Source organism: Chlorocebus sabaeus, chromosome 15, assembly GCF_047675955.1.
Source record: "Chlorocebus sabaeus isolate Y175 chromosome 15, mChlSab1.0.hap1, whole genome shotgun sequence".
Classification (NCBI taxonomy): domain Eukaryota; kingdom Metazoa; phylum Chordata; class Mammalia; order Primates; family Cercopithecidae; genus Chlorocebus; species Chlorocebus sabaeus.
This window is the reverse complement of record NC_132918.1, coordinates 19,640,356-19,667,548: the sequence shown is the minus strand read 5'-3', so window position 1 is coordinate 19,667,548 and position 27,193 is coordinate 19,640,356. Positions and strand designations below refer to the sequence as shown.

General features: G+C 35.4%; 1 protein-coding gene across 9 annotated transcripts in view; it reads right to left on the bottom strand.

Moving 5' to 3' along the window:
• Positions 1-27,193, bottom strand: part of PHC3 (polyhomeotic homolog 3) — a 93,838-nt gene that overhangs the window by 11,283 nt on the left and 55,362 nt on the right. For 6 of the 9 annotated variants that reach the window (XM_007972121.3, XM_007972124.3, XM_037988575.2 and 3 more), the window contains 6 exons: positions 23,669-23,822; positions 18,308-18,558; positions 14,525-14,684; positions 7,938-8,052; positions 3,927-4,059; positions 3,604-3,835 (listed from right to left, as the gene is read on the bottom strand). In XM_007972121.3, the coding sequence (XP_007970312.2) occupies positions 3,604-3,835; positions 3,927-4,059; positions 7,938-8,052; positions 14,525-14,684; positions 18,308-18,558; positions 23,669-23,822 (1,045 nt within the window). Of the gene's footprint in view, positions 1-3,301; positions 3,431-3,603; positions 3,836-3,926; positions 4,060-7,937; positions 8,053-14,524; positions 14,685-18,307; positions 18,559-23,668; positions 23,823-27,193 lie in introns of those variants that run through there. The other 3 variants (XM_007972129.3, XM_037988576.2, XR_492928.3) reach the window with 2 other exon arrangements.

The window sequence follows — 27,193 nt, the reverse complement described above, 5'->3', positions numbered from 1 at the left end:
AAATGGGATTACTCACCATAGAAAAGCCCCTTTTCTTTTCCCAGAGGTAGCTCAACAAAACTGGGCAGACAAAACTGACTAATCTTGCATCTAGTTGTGACTTCATCCTTCTTTTTATGAAAGAACTAATGTTCTTCTCTCTTCAGTCTTACTTACAAGAACACAGGAAAGAAAAGAAGAGAGAGAAAGATAGGGTGGGACTTACTTAGATTCAGAAAACAGGAGCAATGAGAAGTAATGAGAACTATAAGAGCTACATTTGGGAATAGAAACAAGGAGTTCTCCATGAGGAAAATATGTAGCACATTCCTGTTCCTCCGTATTGTGAGATTCCTCCTCACATATCCTCTTGTAGGTGGACAGTAAATGTATTAGTAAAATAATAAAGAACAAAAAGTGTTTTGGGAATTAGCATGATCAAATAGGAATGCATTTTAGATCACAACTTTCTTAAGCTCACCACAAAAAAAGAGTAGTTACATCAGTATAGAAATAAAAAAATAAAGTGACTTAGAAAAATTGGAAGCAAGTATGCTTCCAGAAACTCATTACAGAAAAATATATTTTAAAAACAATTTTAAGCGCTCAAGGTATACTGAGATAAAGTTCTGAGTTTCTGACATTAACATCTACTTTGGTAAAATGCCTGGATCCCAGGGATGTGTACAAAACAAACACCAACTGACACTGAGCTAGCCAGTCAGCTGAGCTAGCTCCACCTCACCAGAAGCAAGTGCAGTGCAGCTGTCAGCACAGGCAAGGACTTCTGCACATGGGTCCCAACTGACCTTGCAAGGGTCTGGCATCACTTCTCCAGCTAAACTCAAAACAAAACACCCTGCACAAAAACTGACCACAGTAAGGTTGGTGAAAACGTATCACGTGCCACTCAATACTACAGAATAAACAAGTCCCAATACTGATATTACAAAAACCAGTAAATAGTCATGTTTTCAAAAATGATTCCTAGTTTATATGCCTATAGAAAAATCAAATCTACTGTGGATTCACACTTCAATAAATAGAGGACAAACTGATCTCTGCAAAAGGCAGTTCACCATAGCAAGGAAGGGTTAAAGAAGATAACCTGCAGTAAATTGAAAATAAGAATTGTTCCCGTAGATAACTTTTTAATGCAGAAAAAATTAGAAGGCAGTAATTTTTCATTCTGATAACAGCTCTGAGATTCTGGTCTACTGCATACAAGCTCTAACATAGTCTGAACAGGATGGTTAACAAGATGATATACAAAGAGAAGAGAAAACTGGAGGAGTAAATATAAATGCCCTGATTAAAGAGGGAAGGAAGCCTATCTCAACTGGAAAGAAACAAAATACAAAAGAGATTACAAAATTTACAAGTTTGTTCATTCTATGAGAAAAGCTTGGGAGTAGACTACTCAGGGAAAACAAACAGCACTGAATGAGAGCTAAAAAAAAAAAAAAGCTCAAAACGATATTTACAAAGTCCAGAGAAGCAGAAAGAAATGATCATTAAGGCATTTTCTGGTATGAGATTACCTTAAACTATAGGCATTACGCAGAGAAAACTTTGAGAAAGGTGATATAACTAATCACACAAATAAGCTTATTATTTGGCCTGTCAAAGCAGTTTGGAAACACTCCCATTTCGTAAGTAAAGAGAAGAGTCATATTAACCAGACTCTAAAACAGTAATAAGCAATTCTAAATTATATAATAGCTGTGTCCTTTTTATGACATATAATGTTTTCTAAATACCTAGCAACAAAATTAAGTGTCTAGATGAGCTCTGTAAGACAAGCATTTTAGGTTATAAGAAATATTAAGTTTTATGTTTTTTTGTTTAACTCAAATGAAGCAAGAATGAGACAAAGGAATTTGCCTTCATTCTAGTAAAGTAGCCACATGGCAAATGGATGCTGGGGAAAATTAGCTGAAATAAAAAAAAGAAGTGAAAGAAGAATCAGCAGTATCTATTATTTGTTAATTATTTGGGCAACTACTTTCCTCAGGATATAAACCAATTCTCTTCTACAAAGGAAAAGAAAAACTTCCCCCAAATGAAAAATCAGGCTCACAAACAGATCATGTGGCCCACTTGGAAGAGTGAGACTACTTCTGAAGATGACAGAACCAAAGCCCAGCCCCAGGCATCCATATAGATTCCAAAGTTAATTCTCAAGATAGCTATACTGGTCAAAAACTAAAATTGGTTTCCTTAGTTACTAAAACCACAACCAATAAAGACTCAGTATCTTCTAAATACATCCAGTTTAAAACAGATTCTAAATCCACATGGTCAGCAATTAATTCACACCTAAGTTTTTGTGGGCACATACACATTTAAAAATCTTCCCATAGAGTATCTCCACTTTAAACAATTCCATCTTTCTTTAGAAGTGGCCATATTTTTTTTAAACTTAGCATTTCTAAAACAAGCTATTGATAAACTAATTTACCAAAATCTCACAGAATTCTGTATATGAAGTAAAGTGGGTGACAGATTCTTTATCATTTCTAAGTATATTTTCTTGTAGAGCATGTTAGCTCTAAGTATGCTTCTAAGACCTTAGCTGCCATCAGAGAAAGACTAATTAGCAACATAGCTAATTAATTAGCTTATTAAACTGTAAAAAGTTAGTAGACAAGTTCAAACAGAATGTATCCTTCTAGAAAGCTTGTATCAAGAGAAATGATATGATTCATAATAAAACCAAAAGGAAATAAATTTTTTGTTTTAGTCTCCTCATTTTCCATATGCATAAGGCCAAAGTGAATGACAAGATTTACTGATTTAAAAATATATATATATACATATATATATAGTCTTAACATATATAACTAGTGTGGGTCTCATCATGAGCAAAGGTGCAGCTGTCTTTAGTAGCCAGCCCCTTGGAGAAAGTGGGTATAAAAGATTATTGTCGTTTTAAGGAAAAAAGATAGAGACTTAAGGTGATGGAAAGAGTATCAAAATGAGAGAACAGGAAAACATAAATAAGAAAGTTACCCTCAATATTAGAATGAATACAACTGAATTTCAGCTCTCTATTTGAAAAATAAAATTTCAGAAAGGCTCTTGATGTTTATTTATTGAAAAGAAAGAACGTACCTTCTTTTAAAAGAACTAGCTTGATTTTTTTCAAAGAAACCAAATTTTTAACATATTTTAAAAGGTTCTGATTAGCTTTCAAAAATGTAAAAAAAAAAGTCTCTCTTACTTCATTTTTAAAAAGGTTAAATTAGGAAATAAGGAGGAATAGAATAGAAAAATAGAAGAGCAGAAAGGAAGAAGTGTCTGATTCAATCTCTCTACTGACCTCTCGAGAGAAATCAGACTGAAGAGAAGAAAGCACCTTTAATATCTTCACCGGCTGAGGTGTCACAGCAGAAGCAGGACTAGTCAGTTTTTATCGACTTGGGGGGGTATGAGAAAATACCCAGTAGTGCTGAGGGAATAAGCAAGAGGAAACAGATCATATTTCAATAACAAATGCCATTTAATTTATACATACACACAGTACTTCTCTAGCCCTTTTGTGAAAAAGGTGTGGATGTTTCTAACATTGCTGTGTGTGAATGCACAAGAAAAATATTAAGGCCAAAGTGATGAATTACATACCAGGCAAAGAATGTATGAAGGCCCAGACATCATCAACTGTCCATATAGATGGCTCTGTTTGTGCAACTGGTAGCAAGTCACTGTTCTCAGGCATTTTCCGAATTCTCACATCCCGAAGCTCACGTTCTCTTTCCCGCTCACTCTGCCTGCGTAGACGAGTTGTCATAGCAGAGGGCACAGAATCTTCATGAGAAGCCAAGTCTTCTTCTGTAGATGGATAAGTAATTGGAAGCTGGAAAATGTAGTACAAGCAAAATACAGCATTGCACTTTCCTTGCATTTCTGAAAAGGGTATTTTACATTGAAGCAAGGTTTATACAGACCTGCCTAAGCATATGTTCTCTTGCTGCCCCATCAGGGCCACTTGGACGACGGCCACGATGCCCAAGACTTTGATTATCAGGCTTACGATTCCAACGACTAAGTGCAAATTTTTTAGAACAGCTAACATTGTACCTAAGAAATTCAAGTAAGAAAAAATATTTAATGATATATGGGACAATCCATTTAGTATTTAATTGTGACTTTAAAGTGCAACTGTGAATACATCATTAATGAATGTAAGACCTTGTAAAATAACTATACTGTTCAATGGATTTACTTATGCTAAAGGTCAAAAAACAGGCTCTATCATAATATATCTCTCAGTATAATACTGGACAACTACAATAAAGTATTGTGTTTTTTCCTGATTACAGCATGACAGTGGGAAACTTCCTGCAAAACACAGAGGATAATCAATTTTCACAGCAGCAAAAATAAAAAAGGAAGCTTCCAAAAGAAAAAGTTATGTAGTATCTAAATGTTTATTCAAACTGATTTTTCTAAGTAATAACTTCCAAAGAGACATTAATTTTTAAAAGTTTAATATACTAGGGAGAGGATCTCAAGCAGCTAACAAAAGATTTTTCAAATATTATTAAATCAAAGAATGAAAATGTAAAGTGGAGACTTTAAAGTTATACAAGGAATTCATTGCTCTCACTATTCAGAAAATTTCGAAGTACATAACTCTTTAAAGAAAGATTTTCTTTTATCAAAATAGACCGCCTAATATTTTTGAACATAGACCTTTATAAGACATGATGACAGCTTAAAAGAATCCTATGTCTTTTAATGGATCCTAAAGCCCTGGAACGAGGACTGGCAAACTTTTTCTATGAAGGACCAGATAGTAAATATTTTAAGTTTCACGGGCCATACAAGTTTCTGTCACAACTACCCACCTCTGCCATTATAGTGTGAAAGCAGCCATTGAAAATATTGGGCCAGGCACGGTGGCTCACACCTGTAATCCCAGCACTTTGGGAGGCCAAGGTGGGTGGATTACTTGAGCTCCAGAGTTCAAGACCAATAAATGGCAAGACCAGTTTAAGGCCAACACGGTGAAAACCCATCTCTACCAAAAATACAAAAACTAGCCAGGTGTGCCTGCACACACCTGTAGTCCCAGCTACTTAGAAGGCTAAGGTGGGTGGATGGCTTGAGCCCAGGAGGCCAAGGTTGTAGTGACCTGTGATAGCGCCACTGCACCCAGCATAGGTGACAGAGCCAGACCCTAACTCAAAACAACAAAACTAAATTTAAAAAATAAAAAATAAATAGAAAATATTGAACAAGCATGGTTGTGTTCTAGTAAAACTTTCAGTAACAGTAACAATAAAATTTGAATTCCACATAATTTTCATGTATCACAAAATATTATTTTGATTTTTTTTTTCCCAACAAACTAAAAATTTCAAAATCATCCTTAGCTCACGAGTCCATACAAAAAAATGAACAATGGGAAAGACTTGGCCTGGGTGAGTTTGCCAAACTTTCCCCCTAGAAAGAAGAGTGAGAAGAAATGATCTAAGAAACAAATTTCTGAAAAGCTATGCAAAGGCTAGGAAAAATATATGCAGTTTCATTTTTACATATATGAAACTGCCTTTGTAACTTATTTTCAAAAATCTGTTTTGTAGAGATGGGGGTCTCACTATGTTGCCCAGGCTGGTCTCAAACTCCTGGGCTCAAGCAATCTTCCCACCTCAGCCTCCCAAAGTGCTGGGATTACAGGCATGTGGCACCACACCCAGCCTTCAAAATTCTTTTGCTCCAAGAAAGTTACAAGAATAAATCCCAATTAACTTTGCTATTGCTAACTATTCTAGAACCAATATGCTGACACCACAACAAATTCTCCTCACCTACATTTTATAAAGATATCAAGAGGTGGAAATAAAAAGTACTATGATAATGAATATGCTATTTTTCCCATAAAAATATAAGCATCTTGATAGCCAATTCATTTTACCCTAAAACAATTCAAGATCCTGCTGTGTTCATAATGTGCTCATTTGTGGGCTCAGCAATGTAGGTTTCTGATTTCCATTTATATCAACTGACAAAATTTCTTTATCCGTTAAGAAAAGCAGAAAAGAGAGGCTAGCTTTATACTTGATATTTTGTCCCTAAATATTTAGCTTTCTAAGACAGCTAGGCAGACATGTAAATGGCAATGGTTCTTCCCCGACCTAATCTACCCTCTCTCATCCACATTTCCCTATGTTAGGGCCCCTACCTTGCTAAAGAGGTTCATTGAATGGATACTAATGTGACAACTCAGCATTCATCTCTGAGAGAAGACTGATGGCAGCATTAAGTGTCCTCAAATATTTTTAAATAGTTAAGAAGTTTAAAATATTCTGAAAGGGAGTCCTTTCCCCAAGTTTTCAGAGTTTTTAAATCACTCAGAATCAGATAACCATTGTTCTTTCTTGTAGTATATGCAAACTAGAAAATTCAAGTTTAAATATGAGTTACATAATTTGATTATTGGTTTATCAGTAACATCAAAGCATACCTGAAAAACAGACTGACAACCAAAACAATGAACCCAATTTTGGAGGAAAACACTTCTATTATTTAAGTTTTACTAAGTATATTTTGGAAATAACCCATACGAAATAAGATGTTCAAGTAAGAAATTCCCTTGATGTATATAATTATATTAATTTTTACATGAGGTTAAAGTTATTTATTTTTTATGGATGCATAATAGATGTACATAGTTTTAGGGTATGTGTGATAATTTAATACATTCATATAATCAGAAAAATCAAATCAGTGTGCTTGGGATATTCACACCTTAAACATCTGTCTTTTTTTCATGCTAGAACCATTTCAATTCTTCTCTTCTACCTATTTTGAAATACAGTACAAGCTATAGTCATCCTATTGAAGATCTTAAATCCTTTGAGAGAATAATTATCTTTTTGAACACAGAACCAATTTCAAAATAGTGTGCATACACTTCAACTTTAGTGGTAAGTATCTGTATTACTAGGATTTATTATTAGAATTAGGGTGGGGTTCTTTCTTAACATAAACCAAACTTGGGAATTATACGATTAATGAAGAGACTAAACATTTATTTTGTTATTAATACTAATTATCAGCCAGGCGTGGTGGCTCACACATGTAATCCCAGCACTTTGGAAGGCCGAGGCAGGCGGATCACCTGAGGTTAGGAATTTGAGGCCAGCCTGGCGAACATGGTGAAACCCCATCTCTACTAAAAATACAAAAATTAGCTGGGCATGGTGGCAGGTGCCTGTAATCCCAGCTACTCAGGAGGCTGAGCCAGGAGAATCTCTTGAAGCCAGGTGGTGGAGGTTGCAGTGAGCTGAGATTACACCACTGTACTCCAGCCTGGGCCACAGAGTGAGATGCTGTATTTAAAAAAAAAAAAAAAAAAAAAAAAAAAACACTACTTATCTATAATAATGACTATTGAAAATACTAATTCAGAAAAGACAAGTATTTTGCTGTCTGATAATGTTAACAATGTGGGGAATTTACACTATAACTGTCCCATTAGAAATCTAAAATAAATAGAATATGATTCAAACAAATGAAAACATTTTAAAACAACACAAAGTAAATCAAAGTATTTCAATAATGATAAAACAGCTGATAAAACAAATACTGTTTTTGACACACTTTAAGGACTAGTAATATATAATATCCTGATCATTTCATTGGAGGGATTCTCCTAAATATATTCTTACCATCAGGAGATTACTACTTTAATATTAGATTATACTGTACAATTGATTTTAAGTATTATGAATATGCAATTTTTGCAAAGAAAAATCTAATAACTAAATACTAAGTGGCTCCAGATACTGCCTATTTGCATTATTCTTCTATATAATAATATCTAGGTTTCTTCTATGATATTACATATTAAAATATCTACAGTTATCCTTGATAAGCTATTCAAGGGTTTTTTGGTTTTGTTGCAATGGCTATTTATCTGTCCTTTGGGAAATTCAAGAGCACAGAAATACCTTTTGGCACATGACATAGTGCAGAATCGTTTTGACCGCAAAAATTCATTAGCGTATCCCATTTTCCCACAGAATTCACACTTGAGCAACTCACTGTCCATTTCTTCTAATGTCTCTAAAAAAGAAGGAAACAAAGGAAAAAAAGGTTCCAAAAATTTAATTATGCAAATTTTCTTTTAGTCTGTACTTTGGATACTGCTAGGAAACCAATGGCCCTTTAACTTTTCAATCCACAGCCATTCTCGCGGGGCAAAAGCCTTCAAAACACAACCACTGCTACTAATTCCCTCTTGCTTCTGCATAAAAATTATAAGGAATTTCTTTCTATATAAATAAGCATAACATTTTAAAAGGTTCACCTTGCTTACAATCCATCTAAAATGTACAAAAAATTTTATAAACACTGGGAGAGCAATGAAAGTGAATAACATAGGCACTACCCTCCAGAAGGAACACTTTCAAAAAGCTGAGTGTGGGATATGAATTTTGATAAATTGCACTGTGGAGATACATAGCAGGGAACTCTTAATTCTAACTGGAGAGAATAAAGGCGGCTTCAAAAGGTGAAATTTTGATATGTCTGATTTTACAGGAGCATGTAAAATAATTAACTCTCTTGAAGATCTGCAGTATATGATAAAACATATAGAGATGTATATACAGGAGGCTGAGGCAGAAGAATCGTTTGAGACAAGGAGTTTGAGACCAGTGTGGGCAGCAAAGCAAGACCCCATCTCATTCACACATATATACACATACGTAAAATTCTTTAAAAATATGCATATATCTAATTATAAAACAGCTCCTTTTAGTTATATTGCATTAAAATAAAAATAACTAGGCTTAAAAATCACAGTTTCATAATTTCCAATCACTGATGCTTTTTTTCATCATGCTTTTTTTCAACTTAATGGGTGCTCCCTATTAACTTAGAATGTCCTTCTTCCACCCTACATATGTAACCATTTTCAGGCAATAACACAGAGCACAAAGAACCTTCCATCCTAAATTCTGGGGTACTCAGCAGGAGTCACCCATAAGCAAACAACTTAATCTTCATGAACCACAATTTTCTCATCTGTAAAATGGGGTTTATAATACATTTCCCAAAGAATTGAAGTGACAATTATATGTGTGCCCAAAAGGTAGTAGGCATTAAAAGTGATAGTTCCATATCCTAATTTCCACGTAAGAACTAAAAGGGTAGTATGACATGTAATAAGCGCTCAAGAAATACTTTAGTAAAATTTGTTAAATTTTTAAATCAACCACATTTTGCCATTTTCCTGTATCATCATAATTCCTTTGCCAAGTCATATAAAAAATGCAACAAAAGCATTTTACTAAAAGCATTTTACTTTTACTAACCAAACCTTTTAGCTGTGAACTCCATATGTGTGCTCTATGTTACTCATTTAATAAAGACTGAGATAAATACAGGGATTCAGAAATGCAGACATGGGTGGCATGTATTCAGTAGGCTCCGGTACTTACATTATCCCAGTTTTACTGGGGAAGCAGATCGCAAAGTGCTAAATTAAGTGAAGTAGCAAGAACTACTAAAAAACAAACTGTGAATTAATATTTGACATTGGTGGGGCATCCAAATACATTATCCTGAATAATGAAATCATGACTGACAAGTGACCAGTTTAAGGAAATTCTCAGGACTACCTTCACAAGCAAAAGTCATCAATTTAGTAGCAATGAGGAAGAAACAGTCTGAAAACAAGTAAATTAAAAATTGCTCCTTCCAATGACCTTCCAACGGCCCAGTCAGGAAATCCACCAACACATTCCCGAGACCTGACAACGTAATTCCCAGAGGTACTGTTTTTTTTTTGTCATGCTTATAATCTGATCTTATTATAATCTGATCTGATTGAAAAGCCTGTAGGGAGACAGAACTTCTCACTCGACCACCACTGCCATTAGTTCCAGCCCTGAAAGAGTCCATTCCTCAAGGTTATTCCAGGAACAGGATATGCTAGCTAAAAGCTTTGTTTCAAAGATCTTCTGTTAATTAACATACAACACCTGATAATAAATTAGAATACTTAATGAAGGAGGAGAAAATACCAAACAGAAATGGTTTACAGTTAATCCAACAAAAATAAGAGTATCAGTTTTATTTCTCATAAAGAAGTGAGAGACATTAACAGATTCAAAAATTCTTGTTCTAATGTTCAGTCATATTTTTAACAAATTTGGTAATATTACCAAGGTCACTCTTTTACATTTATGAATTTAAAAACTGCCAAAAAATTTTTTAAGAACTGCTGATTTAGCTAATAAAAATGGGAATTCTATGGCAGAGACAACTGGTAATTCTCCAGCATCCACTCTTTGCTTTTCTCCCATAGTAACAAAACCCTACGAACATAGCCACCCAGATTAAAAACAAGTTTCTGCCCTATGTGTGGCTGATTTGTAACCAATGGCATATGACTGTAAATGCTCACAAATTCCAGGTGGTGCTCCTTCCCCCCATCTCATTGGTTAGAATGTGATCATGAAGATCAGTCATCTTGGAAATAAAAGCAACATTCTATGGATGACAGAGACATAAGACCCTGGAGCTTGAGTGCCCAGTACTAAGGAACTATCACATAAGCCCTGGACTGCTGATCTTTGGGTTATGTCAGAGAAAATTAAATTCTTATCTTCTTTAATAATATTATTCTGGATGTCTACTGAAGTGGCCAAACCTGCTTCCTAATCTAGATCCCCCATTTTGTGGCATGAGGGGAAGTTATTTTTTATTTCCCCCAAAGACCTGAAATCACATGAGGACAGCAGCAAAAAGAGGCAATGAGATGGAAATCATAATCAGTGTGATGATATATCAAGGAAGACCATAAGCTACTTTGATGAATCACAATCTACTGGTTGCAGACTCTCGTTATAGAACCAGCCTAAAGAGGACCACAGTTTATCCTTTATATGCTTACCATGAGGTTTTTTATGTTGAAACTATATGTACCACTAAAAGCAAAGCCACTAAATAAGTGACCTCACCATTTTACACTACAGTACTTCCTATAAACACTTAAGTACATAGTAATAGAAACATGAAAATTATAAAATTACCTTGGGAAATTAAATTAGAAAGTATTTAAAATTTTAGCACGTTTTATATAAATATTTCTCCTGTATGAAATATATTATCTCTACATCTTCCTTTCCTTACTCTGATATCATATCCTGCTGAACTACCCACTTGCCTTGAGAACATCAGTCCTTTCCTTCCTCTTCCCACCATGACTATATGTGTCAATTACATGCAAAACTTATACATACATTCTACAGATGGCCAACAAAGTTTCCAAAAACACTCCTTTATTCATATCACCTGCCTAAAAATCTTCAGTAACCATCCGCCCAGCTTCAAACCATCCACCTAACTTCAAACTTGCTTTCTAATATCCAAGGTTCTCCAGAAACTGACTCTGCCAGTCATACTTTCCACTACTCCTCTAATCCAATCCTTTACTCTTCACTGCCCTCTCTTAAAGTTACCTAGCACTTACACATTCTTCATGCACTTACTCTTAGTGTTCTAATCTGAAATGTTCTTGTTGTTTATCTTAAATCTATGCATTAAATCTACGACCCAGCTCACATCTCATTTTTATTGGAAACCCACCACACTGGGAATAATCTTAGCCAGTTTTAAAGTTCTAAATTCTTCCTGTCTATATAATTCAGTGTAAATATACCATCTGTAGCTCCTTCATTACCTTTCTGTATGGAGATCCCCTAGATCCCTAGTTCCAAACTACATGAAAAGCTCATGGAGGGAAAGGGGATTGTATTTTACTTCTTTATGTATGTAAAGAATATATACATACATACATATATCTCTCATGTTCTAGAATAGTCTAACGTGTACTACATGTCCATTATATTATAAACTAAGGATCATACTGCATGTGGTAAAGTTTCCTAAGCAGATTTCCATGTTCTTCCTATTGTGTACACGGGGGGACACATTATAAATACTTTTTAGCCTAGAACTTTCATTTATATACATATTGTAGATATAGGCCAAGAAAAAAAGAATACCTGCACAGTTTTTCATTACTTTTCACTTCACATGAGAAATGTTCTCAGATAAAATAGTATGTGTAATTAAAAGACAGTATTTGAGAATTAAATGAAATTCATAAAAACAAAAGGCACAATACAGACCTTATTTGGATCCTGATTTAACTAAATAACTATAAAAGGACTTAAAAAATTAGGGAAATATGAATATGGGCCAGGTATTATATAACACCAACGAATTATTATTTTGTTATGTGTGATATGGCATTATAAGCAAATGTGTATTATTTTGAGAGATACACACTGATACATGTACCAGTGACTACAATTTTCTTTAAAACAGAAAAGAAAAGAAAAGAGAAGAAAGAGAAAAGAGGCAAGGGGGAAGGGGAAGGAAGAAGAACAGAGAAGAGAGGAGAGGGGAGGGGAGGGGAGAGAAGACAGTGGGGGTTAGGAATGGAGGAAGGAAAACAAAATGAATGATGAAGCTAATGTTGCAAAATAATGTTGAAATTGGGTGATAATGTTGAGTCTGGGTGACTGGGGATTTATTATACAATTCTAATGAATGTTTTAGTTTTCATGGTTAACATTCTTTCAAATTAACACAAATCAAACTGAACTCAAGTAGTAAAAATCAAATTTTAAACTAGTATACTCTTCGCTGTTCAAATAAGAAGTAAAACGGTGATTAATATGTTGCAACAGTTTATAAAGAACCAACAAGGTCAAAGGTGTCATCCTTTAAGTTAGAAAATCTGTGGTCAAAGACATACCTAGTTTGCTTACCAACATGCTATATTGCTTGATTTAGCGAAGTAAAGGCACATAGTATAGGCTCAATAAATATTTGTAAAGTGAATAAATTAATTTTAATGAAATATACTATTACACTGATGATAATTACTTAAGACACAAGTGTTAATTCACTACTACAAGGCCTTGACTATTCTAAATGCTACTGCATTAAATTGAACTCTAACACCTGAAGGGTCATGATCAAAATTAAGAGGAATAGTCTCATGAAGATGCTCCTGTAGAATATGGCAATTCAGAAATCTCACCCCAAAAAACAGTAAAAACTTAGCTGCTTTTAAATAGCAAATTCAAAGTATAAAATATCATTTTCATTTTTTTTGTTTGCTTTCCTTCAGTCATTTTGGATACCACTTGGACTTCTATTCATTTTATTTTATTTTATTTTATTTTATTTATGTTTTGAGACAGAGTCTTGCTCTGTCACCAGACTGGAGTTCAGTGGCACAATTTCAGCTCACTGCAACCTCCGACTCCCTGGTTCAAGCGATTCTCCTGCCTCAGTCTCCAAAGTAGCTGGGATTACAGGCGCACGCCACCACGTCCAGCTAATAAATATATATATTTTTATATATTAAAACATATATATTTATATATCTATATATAAACATATATTTATATATAAATTTTATATATAATAATATATTTATATATATGTTTATATATAGATATATAAACATATATATAAATATATTATTATATATTAAAATATATATTATATAATATATGTTTATATATTACATATTAAAATATATTTTATACATATATATTTTAGTGGAGATGGGGTTTCACCATGTTGGCCAAGATGGTCTTGATCTCCTGACCTTGTGATCCGCCCGCCTCAGCCTCCCAAAGTGCTGGGATTACAGACATGAGCCACCGTGCCTGGCCTATTTTTTTTTTTTTTTTGAGATGGTGTCTTGCTTTGTCACCCAGACTGGAGTGCAGCAGCGCAATCTCAGCTCACTGCAACCTCTGCCGCCGGGATTCAAGCAATCCTCCTGCCTCAGCCTTCCAAGTAGCTGGTATTACAGGTGCATGCCACTACACCTGGCTAATTTTTGTATTTTTAGTAGAGACAGCATTTCACCATGTTGGTCAGGCTGGTCTCAAACTCCTAACCTCAAGTGATCTGCCTGCCTCAGTCTCCCAAAGTGTTGGGATTACAGGCATGAGCCACCGTCCCTGGCCTTATTTCATTCTTTATTAGAATAAAGTCTAAATAAAAAAGGAGTTTCCTCACTGAACAAATGTAATCGCCTCTTGAAATGAAGAGTATATACTTAATATAATTACAATATCCACCTGATGTCAAACATCAGAATGCTCTGAAACAAAACAACCCAGAGGCTCTAAAATTTTAAGCAAACTCAGTAAAATACTCATTTGTTACTTAAGTCTGCTTTAAAAAAGAAAGAAAATTGATTGTATTGATACTAAAATTCTGAGTTGCCTTCTCTCACATATGATGGAACTTTTCCCACCTACACTCCTTCAAAAGTCAAATTGACATTGCAGAAATTAGCACTAATCTTGCTATTTTGGCTATGTGACCATTGAGAGTCTGATTAGCTTTCTCATTATTTTAGTCAAATGGTGCATTATATGAGAATAAAAGTTGAATACTTCCAGTGAAATTCTGTACAGAATAAAAATCTACATCCTGTTTTAAGCAGTAAAAGTCAAAGTTAAATTAAAGGGTGTCTTAAGTGAAACCCACAAACCTTCAGCAATCATATCTTCCATCTCTGTGTCAGATGAATTATCTGCGTGTTTTGTATTATTCTGTAGCTCTGGCTGAACACACACTGAATTTATTGCCTGATTATCCAAAAGAGGCCGTTTTTTCACAGGTTGTTCTATTAGCAAAGATGAACGACTCACCTTTAAAAAAGGAGAAACAAAAAAATGAAACAACCTCTAAAAAGACATTCAGAAATAACTTGGTTTTAAAAACTCTTGAAATGAAACCTATTTATGATAATTTACTAGTTCAACTCATCAGATCCATTTATTAAGTGCTTTATTCCTTGGGAAAAGGTGACGCAGTCTGGATGTGAATGGTTTATTTCTGGTCACCAGCAGTACAGCTGCTTCAAAGTCTCTGTTAAATGGAACCTGCTGTCTGAGTTTAGGCAAGTAGTTTTTGGAAAAAAAAATCTTAAAATTCAGCAATTCCTTATCTTCAGAATTAATACTAATCATCCAGTTATCCTGCACTGTGAATATTTTGGTAGCTCACTCCAACACTGAAAAACAAAGGCAGTAACTGTCAGTATATTTAGGAGTTGGGTTTTTTTTTTTTAAACTTTAAAAAGTCTACTCAAGCAATTCTCTCTCAAGTTCTTTTGGGAGACTAATTTTTTTCTTCATAAATCTAAGCTTTTCTTTTTCTTTCTTTCTTTTTTTTGGAAACAGAGTTTTGCTCTTGTTGCAATGGTGCGATCTTGGCTCACCACAACCTCCACCACCCAGGTTCAAGCGATTCTCCTATCTCGGCCTCCAAAGCAGCTGGGTTTAAAGACATGTGCCACCACCCCTGGCTTATTTTGTATTTTTAGTAGAGACAGGGTTTTTCCATGTTGGTCAGGCTGATCTCAAACTCCCAACCTCAGGTGATCCGCCTGCCTCAGCCTCCCAAAGTGCTGGGATTACAGGCGTGAGCCACCGTGCCCAGCCAATTTTAGTGTTTTCCATATGAATGCAAGACAAAGAAAAGATCATCAGTAAATTTTGATTTGCCAGTATCCTCAACTAATTAAGATTTTTCATGCACAAAGCTTCTAAGAAAACTAAAATTCAAAGTGTTTAGGTGATTTGTTTACAAAAATAGAATGAGGACTAGATTTCAAGTCTTCTGAATCCTAGTTTAGCAACTTAATCCACTATAATCACAAAGGAAATGGAAAATCTTCAAATATTAACAAATTAACATCAAAATATTCACTTATATTCAGTATACTTGGTTAACTCAGGAATACTACTTATTTTAGAAATATTTTCAACAAAAACAACTCAGACCAAATATATTCATTGATTCATTGGTGAGCCCTCAGCTAATTTAAAAAACAGAATGACTAGAACATCTTATTCCTCAAGAATGCTGGTTAAATCTCCAATATCTGCCACATATGGGGAACAACAGCTTACTGGATAGAAATTTTTACATTTAACCTTAGAGTATAATCACTCACAAACTTTTAAAAAATTTTGTTCATGTCAGTTAGATATTTAATGTGCCTCAAGTGAAATTAAAATTCATTAAAGTTATTGCTTAAAGAAAAACTCATATTCAATGCTACTAAGGGCATACACTTCTCACGGATGAATAAATTTAAATCATTTTTCCAAAAAATAATTCAGCAATTCATATCAAGTCTTATGAATATCTATGTAATAACTCTATTTCTAAAAATTCATACTAAGAAACTTATTTAAAATGCCTATGATTTACATACAGATATTCCTTTCAGAACTATTTGAACAGTGAAAAAATGGAAACCTAATGTCCAACATAATGGAAAGATTACATGGATGTTCATAAAGTGAAATTTTATGTAACCTTTCAAAATGTTTCCAATACTATTAATAATATGAGAAAATACTCAAATTTCCTCAGTGAAAGAACTGTATGTACAATAATAATCTTGACTGTATGTATATATAACATCTATACATTATATATACAAACACATATACATTAATACCGCAATACGTATATGTGTATATATACCACATATGTATTGTGGTATATATGTACATATACATACTGTGGTATTAATGTGTACTGTGGTATATATACACATAAACATATTGTGGTATTAATCGGGATCATTTGCCCTGTACATTTCCCAAATTTTCCATTTAGAACATGTATTAGTTTTGTAACGTGAAAAACAAAAGTTATGGCTCTCACTAGTGGTAACAGATAACAATGGCTATGGCTATGAAGTGCCAAGTACCATAGGGAATAATTTATGCACATTTAGTTCTCTCGACAACCATAAGAGCAGAGCACCATTTCCATCTGACGAATAAGCAAACTAAAGATCAGAAAGTTTGAATGACTTAACAAAAGTTACAGAGTCAGTATGGAACAGACGGGAAAAAAGACTGTTCCTCCATCCACTGTATGAGAATTGTTACAGGAAATCCAAGTTTGACCCACACACATACACAGAGGAAACTGAACACAAAAACAACTGACTGGGTAGCTATCTACCATAATGCAAGACTTTCACCCATGAATCTGAAAATCCAGATGACTCAAAATGCCTTCAAAAAATTTTTCATATTTTTTATATCTGCCTGTCTTTGATATATTTTCCAAGGAAAAATGTTTATCTCTAGATATTAGCATACAACTTATATACAGCTTAGCCTCAAGTTGTAAGACCTGTAGTGATAGAGCACCTTCATTCTGAGTGGAACATTTTAAAGCATTTGAAAAATATGATTGAAGGCTAAAATTTAGGAATAAGGAGAAAATATATTGGCTAATTACAAACCATCAATAGGGTAACTTCAGCTGTAACTTCAGATGATTTAAAATAATACACTTTATGGCCAGGTGCAGTGGGTCACGCCTGTAATCCCAGCACTTTGGGAGGCTGAGGCAGTAGATCACTTGAGGCCAGGAGTTTGAGACCAGCCTCGTCAACATGGTGAAAGCCCCTCTTCTGTACCAAAAATACAAAAACTGGCCAGGCATGGTGGTGCATGCCTGTAGTCCCAGCTACTCACGTAGCTAAGGCATGAGAATCACCTGAACCCGGGAGGCGGAGGTTGCAGTGAACTGAGATAGTGCCACTGCACTCCAGCCTGGGTGTCAGAGAGAGACTCTGTCTCAAAAACATAAATAAATAAAAAAAAATAAAAATAGTAGTACACTTCAGCTGTCGTTTCAATTCCCTTAAAAGGAAAAAATAGGCTGAGCGCCACGCCACGGCTCACACCTGTAATCCCAGCATTTTGGGACCTCAGGAGTTCAAAACCAGCCTGGGCAACATAGCAAGACCTTGTCTCTACAAAAAAATACAAAAATTAGTGGGGCACGGTAGAACACACCTGTAGTCTCAGCTACTCAGGTGGCTGAGGTGGAAGAATCAATTGAGACCCAGGGGTCAAGGTAACAGTGAGTCATTATCATACCACTGCACTCTAGCCTAGGCAACAGAGCAAGATCCTGTCTAAAAAAAAAAAAAAAAGAAAGAAAAAATAGAAAAGTTTATTTCACTGGATAAACTTCCAACAACCTTTCTCTAAAAATTATAAAAATGTGTCCTGAAATTTTTTTCCCTTAGTTGATGCATCTAAACTTAGCTGGCATAAAATTCTACATAAACATTTGGAAATAAAGGAAGTAGAAAGAGAGATAAATGCTAGATTAAAATGGACAACTTTCTTGAAATAAAATTACAAGTTTTTTATTAGAGAACAGTAATATATCATTTTTAAAATAATGTTATATAAATTATAAACACACACAAAATATGCTTGCTACTTACAGGAAATGGCTCCAATCCTTCCTGAATCACAAAGCCTTCAATAACATGGGTTAGGATCTGCGGTTTCACAATAGCCTGTGGAGGTTTGTTCTCTATAGTGGGAATGCTACTATGCATAGATGTACTGTTACTCCTTGTGGTGGCAGCTGGAAGTAACAATGGAGGTGGTTGAACAGAAACATGTGAGGGATCTGATGGAGATTTAATTACTGAAGCACTGACTGATGCCACAGCAGGTAATTCCACTTGCTCTGAAAAAAAACAAAAAGTCATTTAAAAATTTTTTTAGCATTTTGCCCAAGCAAATGAAAGAGAATTCAAGAATAAATAATAACAACAATAGTTAATATCTGATACTTTCAAAAACTGTTCTAAGAACCTTAAGACCTCATTTAATCTGTATAATAATCTTCTGAGGTAGAAGCTACTATTATTTCCACTTTATAGAAGAGGGTAACTTGCTCAAAGTTATTCAAACCTTTGTTTAGCAAATTGGGCCAGGCACAATGGCTCACGCTTGTAATGCCAGGACTTTGAGAGGCCGAGGTGGGTGGATCACCTGAGGTCAGGAGTTTGACACTAGCCTGGCCAACATGGTGAAACCCCATTTCTACCCAAAAAAAAAAAAATCAGCAGGGCATGGTAGTGCATGCCTGTAATCCCAGCTACTTGGGAGGCCGAGACAGGAGAATCGCTTGAACCCAGCTGTAATCCCAGTTACTTGGGAGGCGGAGGCTGCAGTGAGCCAAGACTATGCCACTGCACTCCAGCCTAGGCGATAAGAGTTGAAACTCTGTCTCAAAAAAAAAAAAAATTGTTCTCATGAGACATGAAACTGTTTCAAGATATAAACTTACGAATAATTTATACTAAAATGGTTGCTTGGTTTTGTTTTGATGTTTTTTAATTTTAAGCTATTAAATCCCCTATGTTCCTATTTATATATTCCAAAGGGTATAGGTGGGCCAGTGGAGTACTTTGAAAGTATGCTTAAATGAAATGGGGTCATGAAATCCACAGAATAAGTAGATTTATTTATTTGTATTTTTTTGGGAGACTGGCTACATATGGCCCAAGCTAGAGTCCAACAGCATGATCAAGGCTCACTGCAGCCTCAACCTCCCAGGCTCAGGTGATTCTCCTACCTCTTGAGTAGCTGGGACCACAGGTGTGTGCCACCATGCCTGGATAATTTTTTTTTTTCTTTGAGACGGAGTCTCGCTGTATCTGGTGTGCAGTGGCACGATCTCGGCTCACTGCAAGCTCCGCCTCCCGGGTTCACACCATTCTCCTGCCTCAGCCTCCAGAGTAGCTGGGACTACAGGCGCCCGCCACCATGCCTGGCTAATTTTTTGTATTTTCAGTAGAGACGGGGTTTCACCATGTTAGCCAGGATGGTCTCTATCTCCCAGACCTTGTGATCCGCCTGCCTCGGCCTCCCAAAGTGCTGGGATTACAGGCGTGAGCCACTCACTGCACCTTGCTGCCTGGATAATTTTTTTTCAAATGTTTTTTGTAGAGATGGTGTCTCATTTTGTTGCCCAGCTGGTCTGTAACTCCTAGACTCAAGTGATCCTCCTGCCTCAGCCTGTCAAAGTGCTGAGATTACAGGTATAAGCCACCATGCCCAGCCTTCACAGCAGTTATATCCATAAATCAATCTAGTTTCGCCAAATAATCCACCAAAACAAACTGTACTGGAAAACCTGTTTAAAGTCACACAAAGTCACACAATCTATAAAAAGCAAAAGAAAAAAAAAAAAGAAAGAAAAAATCAGCAGAAAATGTTAATTTGCCAATTTCTAGGAACAAATACACAATTGTACAAATGTGTTATCAAACTGAAGAACTTCACAAAAATCCTATCTCATATACCAACTCTTCACATGTACTTCCAGGAGGGGACAAAGGATGAAAGATTAAAAATTCTGAAGTAGGAATGAAAGGTACTTTTCTATAGAATGGAAAAAACAAATCTATGAAGAACTGAAACCTAAACTAAAATTTTAATGTCCCTTACAGATTTAGAGATAAGAGATACTTTACTTCTAAAATATAAAGCTGCATTAAGTATAATTTGGTATGTTCAAGAAATAAAGTTTGCTGTATGTTCTAATTAATATCCAGATTATATGCATAAATGTACCAAACTTACAGTCCTAAATTTTGTTCAAAATAGAGCTGTAAATTATTTTGAAGATAGTAATAGCTATTTACATAAGTTGTAAAAATCGAAAACATGAGAAACATTCATGTATTATAATAGAAAAGAAACACAATTCTTATGTCCTCTAGATTTAAGAGAAGTATGAGAGAAAACCCAAGTTCTAACTGATAAGATTTTGCCACAAATCTGTCTATTCTCAGTATCACTTACTGAACAAGAGATGTGAGATTTTTCTTTTTGTATAGATGCTTTTTACTTTCAAAGCATTTTAAAGATTTATAACAACTGAATCCCAGATGGAAACAAGTCTATTTCTGCAAGTTAGTTTATTTCAAGATTTGGTAACAGTTACTGTAAAAAAATCATCCTGTGCTTTAGTTCACCCTCAAATATTACAGAAGAGTAATAAGTATGAGGTAAATTATAGGAAGATTCAAGTCTACATTGTACTTTGACAATTTAGCCAGAGAGATGTGCTTGTCAGGATCTCAGACTACATTCCTGAGGAAAATATGGAAAGATACTCGTGTTCCAATATTTCAGAAATGTTTAAACTTCCTTCAAGTACTATTAGTAATGCTTATTTTGTAATTAAATCACAACTAAAATGTAAGTTTACTATTCAATAAAACTGACATTTATTTTTTTTAACTCTCATCTCATGACAGATTAGCAATAAAACTTACATCTCTGCCTTTAAATCAAAACTCCAGGAAATCTGCAGCAACATAAAACCGTTTCAGTGTAAATCACAAAGATTTGATACTAAAAACTTTCTTAAGTCTTTTGAGGTATTACTTTGAATAAAAAGGCAATAATAGACCAGGTGCAGTGGCTCATGTCTGTAATCCCAGCACTTTGAGAGGCCAGTGGGTGGATCGCCTGAGGTCGAGAGTTCGAGACCCACCTGGCCAACATGGTGAAACCCTGTGTCTACTAAAATACAAAAATTAGCCAGACGCCTGTAATCCCAGCTACTCGGAACGCTGAGGCAGAAGAATCACTTGAACCCAGGAGGCAGAAGCTGCAGTGAGCCGAGATCGTGCCACTGCACTCCAGCCTGAGCGACAGAGCCAGACTCTGTCTCAAAGAAAAAAAAAAAAAAAGGCAGTAATATAAAACTCACCTTAAATATTTTATATAAGTTTATTGACTAAATGTTTTCTACTTTTCAGGAGGGGGAAAAGTTAAAAGAAAATTAAATTTCCCCTTTTAGGCTCTCTAGAGATTTGCGATAGTAATGAGGGAATAGAAGCTCGAGAGAAAAGAAGGGAAGGGGATATGGCACGCTAAAGAAAGCAGAGGGCAAGGGTTGCCTGGACAGCAGACAGGGACAGTGTCCCATAACAGTTTGTTTCCATGCCTGTTGTAGTAGTCCGTCTTAACTGAAAATGATCATGAGGGCAATGTACGTATTCAATAGAACAGAATACGTACAACAAAGCCAGAACCAAGATCAGTATTATTCAGATCAGGCATCAGCAAACTTTCCATAAACGGTCATATGGTTTCTACAACTACTTAACTTTGTGGTTAGTAAAAAGCAGCCACAATATCTGAACAAATGAGCATGTGGCTATGTTTCACAGAACTCTATTTATGGACAATGAAATCTGAATTTTACATATATTTTCATGACACGAACGATTACTCTTCGTTTGATTATTTTCAACCATTCAGAAATGTAAAAGCCATCATTAGCTTGGACCATACAAAAATAAGCAGCAAGCCACGCATGGTGGAGAGCACCTGTACTACCAGCTATTCAGGACGCTGAGGCAGGATTACATGAGCTCAGCAGTTAAGAGGCCAGTCTGGGCAACAAAGTAAGACCCTGTCTCTTAAAAAAAAAGAGAAAGAAAACAGGCAGCAGAAAAGATCTGAACAGTGAGCAGTGTGCCAACCTCTAATCCTAACATTCATAAATATTAAAAAATAACATGAAACACTTATGTTTAGTAAAATACGTAGGATACACAGTAGCTTTGTGAGGAGGCACATACAGGAGATTTGTTTGAACTCATAAACAGCACTGAAATAGTGAATAAGACTTTGAATGGTTAAGCACAAGAACTTTTTTTTAAGAGACAATTTTTTTTTGTAGCTCCGTTGTACAGGCTGAACTTGAACTCCAGGGCTCAAGTGATGCTCCTACCTCAGCCTCCAACGAAGCTGGGACTCCAGGCATGCACCAACAAGCCCAGGTAAGAATTTTTTTAATTCATGTCTTACAAATTCTTGTAAGAATTTAGTGAGGTTTAAATTAAGTACTATAAATACTAAAGAACACTTTTGAAAGCACTTAGTCTGAATCACAAACAATTGTGAGGAATATCACATACGGCTTAGAATATTTCATGATTTTTGGAAAGTATAATTTAAATCTTTTGAAAGAATTTTTATTTATTCTAATTTTTAGACTAGAAATAGCCTGATACATGAATGTGAATGAGCATATGAAACATGTCTGCACAAACCACTGAAAATATAGAAGCCTGAAATGATAGGTTTTCATTTGGACTGAACAATTTGTAAGTTATTGAGCTTCCCTGCTATTAAAGAATTTTCCAGGCTGGGCATGGTAGCTCACACCTGTAATCCCAGCACTTTGGGAAGCCGAGGCAAGAGGATCACTTGTACCCAGGAGTTTGAGACAAGCCTGGGCAACAGGATGAGATCCTATCTCTACAAAAATTAAAAATTAGCCAAGTGTGCTGGAAGGTTCCTGTAGACCCAGCCATTTGGAAGCTGGGGCAGAAGAATCACTTGAGCCCAGGAGACAGGGGTTGCAGTGAGCTATGCTTGAGCCTGGATGACAGAGTGAGACCCTGTCTCAAAAAAAAAAATCTTAAACTCAAATCTGTATTTTGTTACAATTAACTACCATAACAAATTCGTTTAGTATCACCTCTAGTGAAGAAACAGGCTGGGGGCAATGGCTCGCACCTGTAATCCCGACACTTTGCAAGGCCAAGGCAGGAGAATCGCTAAAGGCCAGTAGTTCAAGACCAGCTTAAGCAACATAGTAAGACCTCATCTCTACAAAAAATAAAAAATGAGCCAGGTGTAATGGTGTGTACCTGTAGTTCCAGCTACAAAAAGAGGGGAAAGGAGGAGAGGGAAAAAAATCAACTTTTCCTATTATTAACATTTATCAAATGGAAAAATTCCCACAAATGTTGGTATTTTCTCACCTAACAAAGGATGTTCAGAAGTCAAATCTTCTCCTCTCCCCACAGTTATAGCCGCTGGAGACAAAGTGGGTGGTGGTGGGGTTCTATCCATCCGGACACATTCATCTGACTCTTCTGGCATTTCTTCCTCACACACATCTTCTACCTGATAAACCTGCAATGACAAACCACACTGCCTTAAAATGTTTCCAAAACTAAATTTAATCAAGTGTTCTTAATTTCAGAAAACTAAATTCTATGTGTATTAAATTTAAAAACAAGGCAAAAATGACTACTGACAGGCTGAAAGGAAAACTTTAAAATTGCTCAAATGAAGTTTTTCATATTTCTTGATAATATTTGACTGAAAGCAAGCTGTGAATCAGTATCTACACCAAGAATCACTAAGGTTTCAAAAAAGGATAGTCAAGTCTGAACATATTTTTAATTTTGATAATTAAAAAATACAAATAAAATAACGATTTTGGGAATTCAACTGTTTTTGTTAGCTTCTAACTGTCATGACTCCAAACAGATACTAACATTTTTCACAGGCACACTAAGTAAATCCCCACAATGACACATTATATTAGGACATGTAGGATTCTATCCCAGGCTCTTCCTTATTATTATGTAATTTAAAGATTAAATCATAAAAAGTAACATCTGAGAATCTACAAAAATGATATGCAATTACATCTCTCCTTTTCCGTTCTACTCAACAATCTAATGACTCTTTATACAGTAATATGCAAACAGAAAATATCTTTCCTTGAAATACACACACATACACACACACACACACAGCCTAAGCTCTTTGACACCTTATTTTTTCACTCTTTTTATAATGTTCCATACTTATGGGAGAAAGTTTTTAAGTCTATAACTTAACCACCTTGTTATCCAATTGTATAAGATTATACTTAAGAAGGAAAATGGAGCCAGGTGCAGTGGCTCATGCCTGCAATCCAGCACTTTGGGAGGCCGAGGTAGGTGGATCACTGGAGGTCAGGAGTTCCACACCAGCCTGGTCAACATGGTGAAACCCTGTGTCTACTAAAAAAAAATACAAAAAGTAGCCAGACATGGTGGCAGGTGCCTGTAGTTCCAGCTACTTGGGAGGCTGAATCAAGAGAATCACTTGAACCTGGGAGACAGAGGTTGCAGTGAGCCAAGATCAGGCCACTGCACTCCAGCCTGGGTGACAGAGTGAGACTCCATCTCAAAAAAAAGAAAAAGGAAAATGGAATTGAAAGCAACCTGAGAAGGAGCTATGTAAGTAGAAATACTTTTTTTTTTTTTGACGGAGTCTCGCCCTGTTGCCAGGCTGGAGCGCAGTGGTGCGAACTCAGCTCACTGCAATCTCTGCCTCACGGGTTCATGTGATTCTCCTGCCTCAGCCACATGCCACCACGCCCAGCTAATTTTTTGTACTTTTTAGTAGAGACGGGGTTTCACCAGGTTGGCCATGATGGTCTTGATCTCTTGACCTCGTGATCTGCCCAGCTTGGCCTCCCAAAATGCTGGGATTACAGGCGTGAGCCACCGCGCCAGGCCAATACCTTATTATTAATGTTTCCATTTCAAAGAATACTTCTAGAGATTGACATGGGTATTTTAATTTATCATTTATTATTTACTTAACCATTATTTATGAAAAATGATTACTAAAAACAAAGCCATGAGTTAATTTCCCTTCTTTTACCTATAAAGTTTATTACTTAAGTTTACAAAAATTACGAGTTTTTAAAATCTTATTTAACCAAACTGACTACTCTTCCCGTTAAAAAAATGTTTTTTGAGAAAGGGTCTCACTCTGCTGCCCAGGCTGGAGAGCAGTGGCTCCATCATGGCTCACTCAGCCTTGACCTCCAGGCTCAGCTTCCTGAATAGCTGGGACCACAGATGTTCACTAACACACCCAGCTAATTGTAAAATGTTTTTTTGTAGAGATGAGGTCTCACCATGTTGCCCAGGCTGGTCTCAAACTCCTGGGCTCAAGTGATCCTCCTGCCTTGGCCTCTCAAAGTGCTGGGATTACAGGCATGAGCCACCGCACACCTAGCCCCATAAATGTTAACAAACAAACAAAAAAACTTTCAACATTCACAAGAAACCTTTCAGTGACATCTAATATTGTGTGCATTTTTAATCAAACAATTTAAAAAGTTTGATGTTTTAAGGTATATAAAATTGTATATAAAAGTGATCAGGATTTCTGAAACCAAAAAACCCATGTGTTGTAAAAGGGACAATCAAGCTTCATCTATAAGGATATAACAATAAGTTATAAAGGTAACAATAGATGACAGTCAAAACTAAACTAAAATAAAATAAATAATCTTTCCAAGGCTCCACTAAGAATAAAACATCTTCTTTTGTCTTTTGTACAACTTTAAAATTCTACTGTTACTGGATAATTTTATATCAAATATAATATTATACCAAATATAAAATTCAGAACCATGATCTGAATCAGCTACAAAGTAGGCAACATTTTTTAAAGTTATTTGCTCACAACCCTGCACCTGGAAACTAAGACAGATTAGATTCTGTGCCTCATGCCTGAATCTCAAAAGTGAAAGCAGTCATTTGTTATTGCTCAGAGCAATAATTATACCTGCTACATCTGTTCATGATGACAACGGTTTTTTAAATGATGATAGCGTCCAATATAGGTAAAATCATTCTAAAAAGCGTCTGGGCATTAAGAAAAAAAATCTAGTCCCCAAGGGTAAGTGCTGTCACAGTGAAAACTTTAATTTGCCTTAGTGTTAGAAATGATTCGGAGATAATTAAACAAATATGGTTTTATCAACCAGCTCAATTTTATCTATGTAGCATTCCTTCAGTATAATAGATAGTACTTTTCTTCCCAAGAACATGATCTTTGCTTAAAATGCTGAAACTCTCCTTAATCCTAATGCAGTTACATGTTATTCAAACATCTGCTAGAGCATCTTTTAAGAAATCAAAGCTTGATCATATATAGAATTCTGATTTTTAAAAACAATAGAAGAATTTAAAGGATGAAAAGAGCCATAACACAAATAGCATATTTTGAAATAATCCACCAAATACTGTAAAATACTTTCCACTCATTATACTTAAAGCTAACTATACGTACTTCCAGAACTCTCATATAAAGACGAAATAAGTGCATGAACAAAAGAAGTAGGCAAAAACAAATCTGTCACAGACATCTGGCACAATCAGCATTAACAAATCTAAATGCAACAACTAAAATGTTGAAAAAAGCAAAGTATAGGTTTTGCTCACTTACAAGATCATTAGGAAACTGCACATCACAATTACTGTTTAGCTCGTAACTATAACTATTCTAAAAATAACAAAGACTGCCAAACTTACCTCAATAAAGTCCAATATTCCCATCTGTTTCCCTTTCCTAAATAAACTGAGGAATATTTGTTTATTAGTTCTAAATTATCTACCCTCAACATATTTATATCCAAATGTCAATAAAAAACTTTAATTCTTTAAAGTATCTTAAAAAACATACTGATTTTACTTTGAAAATTCACCCTG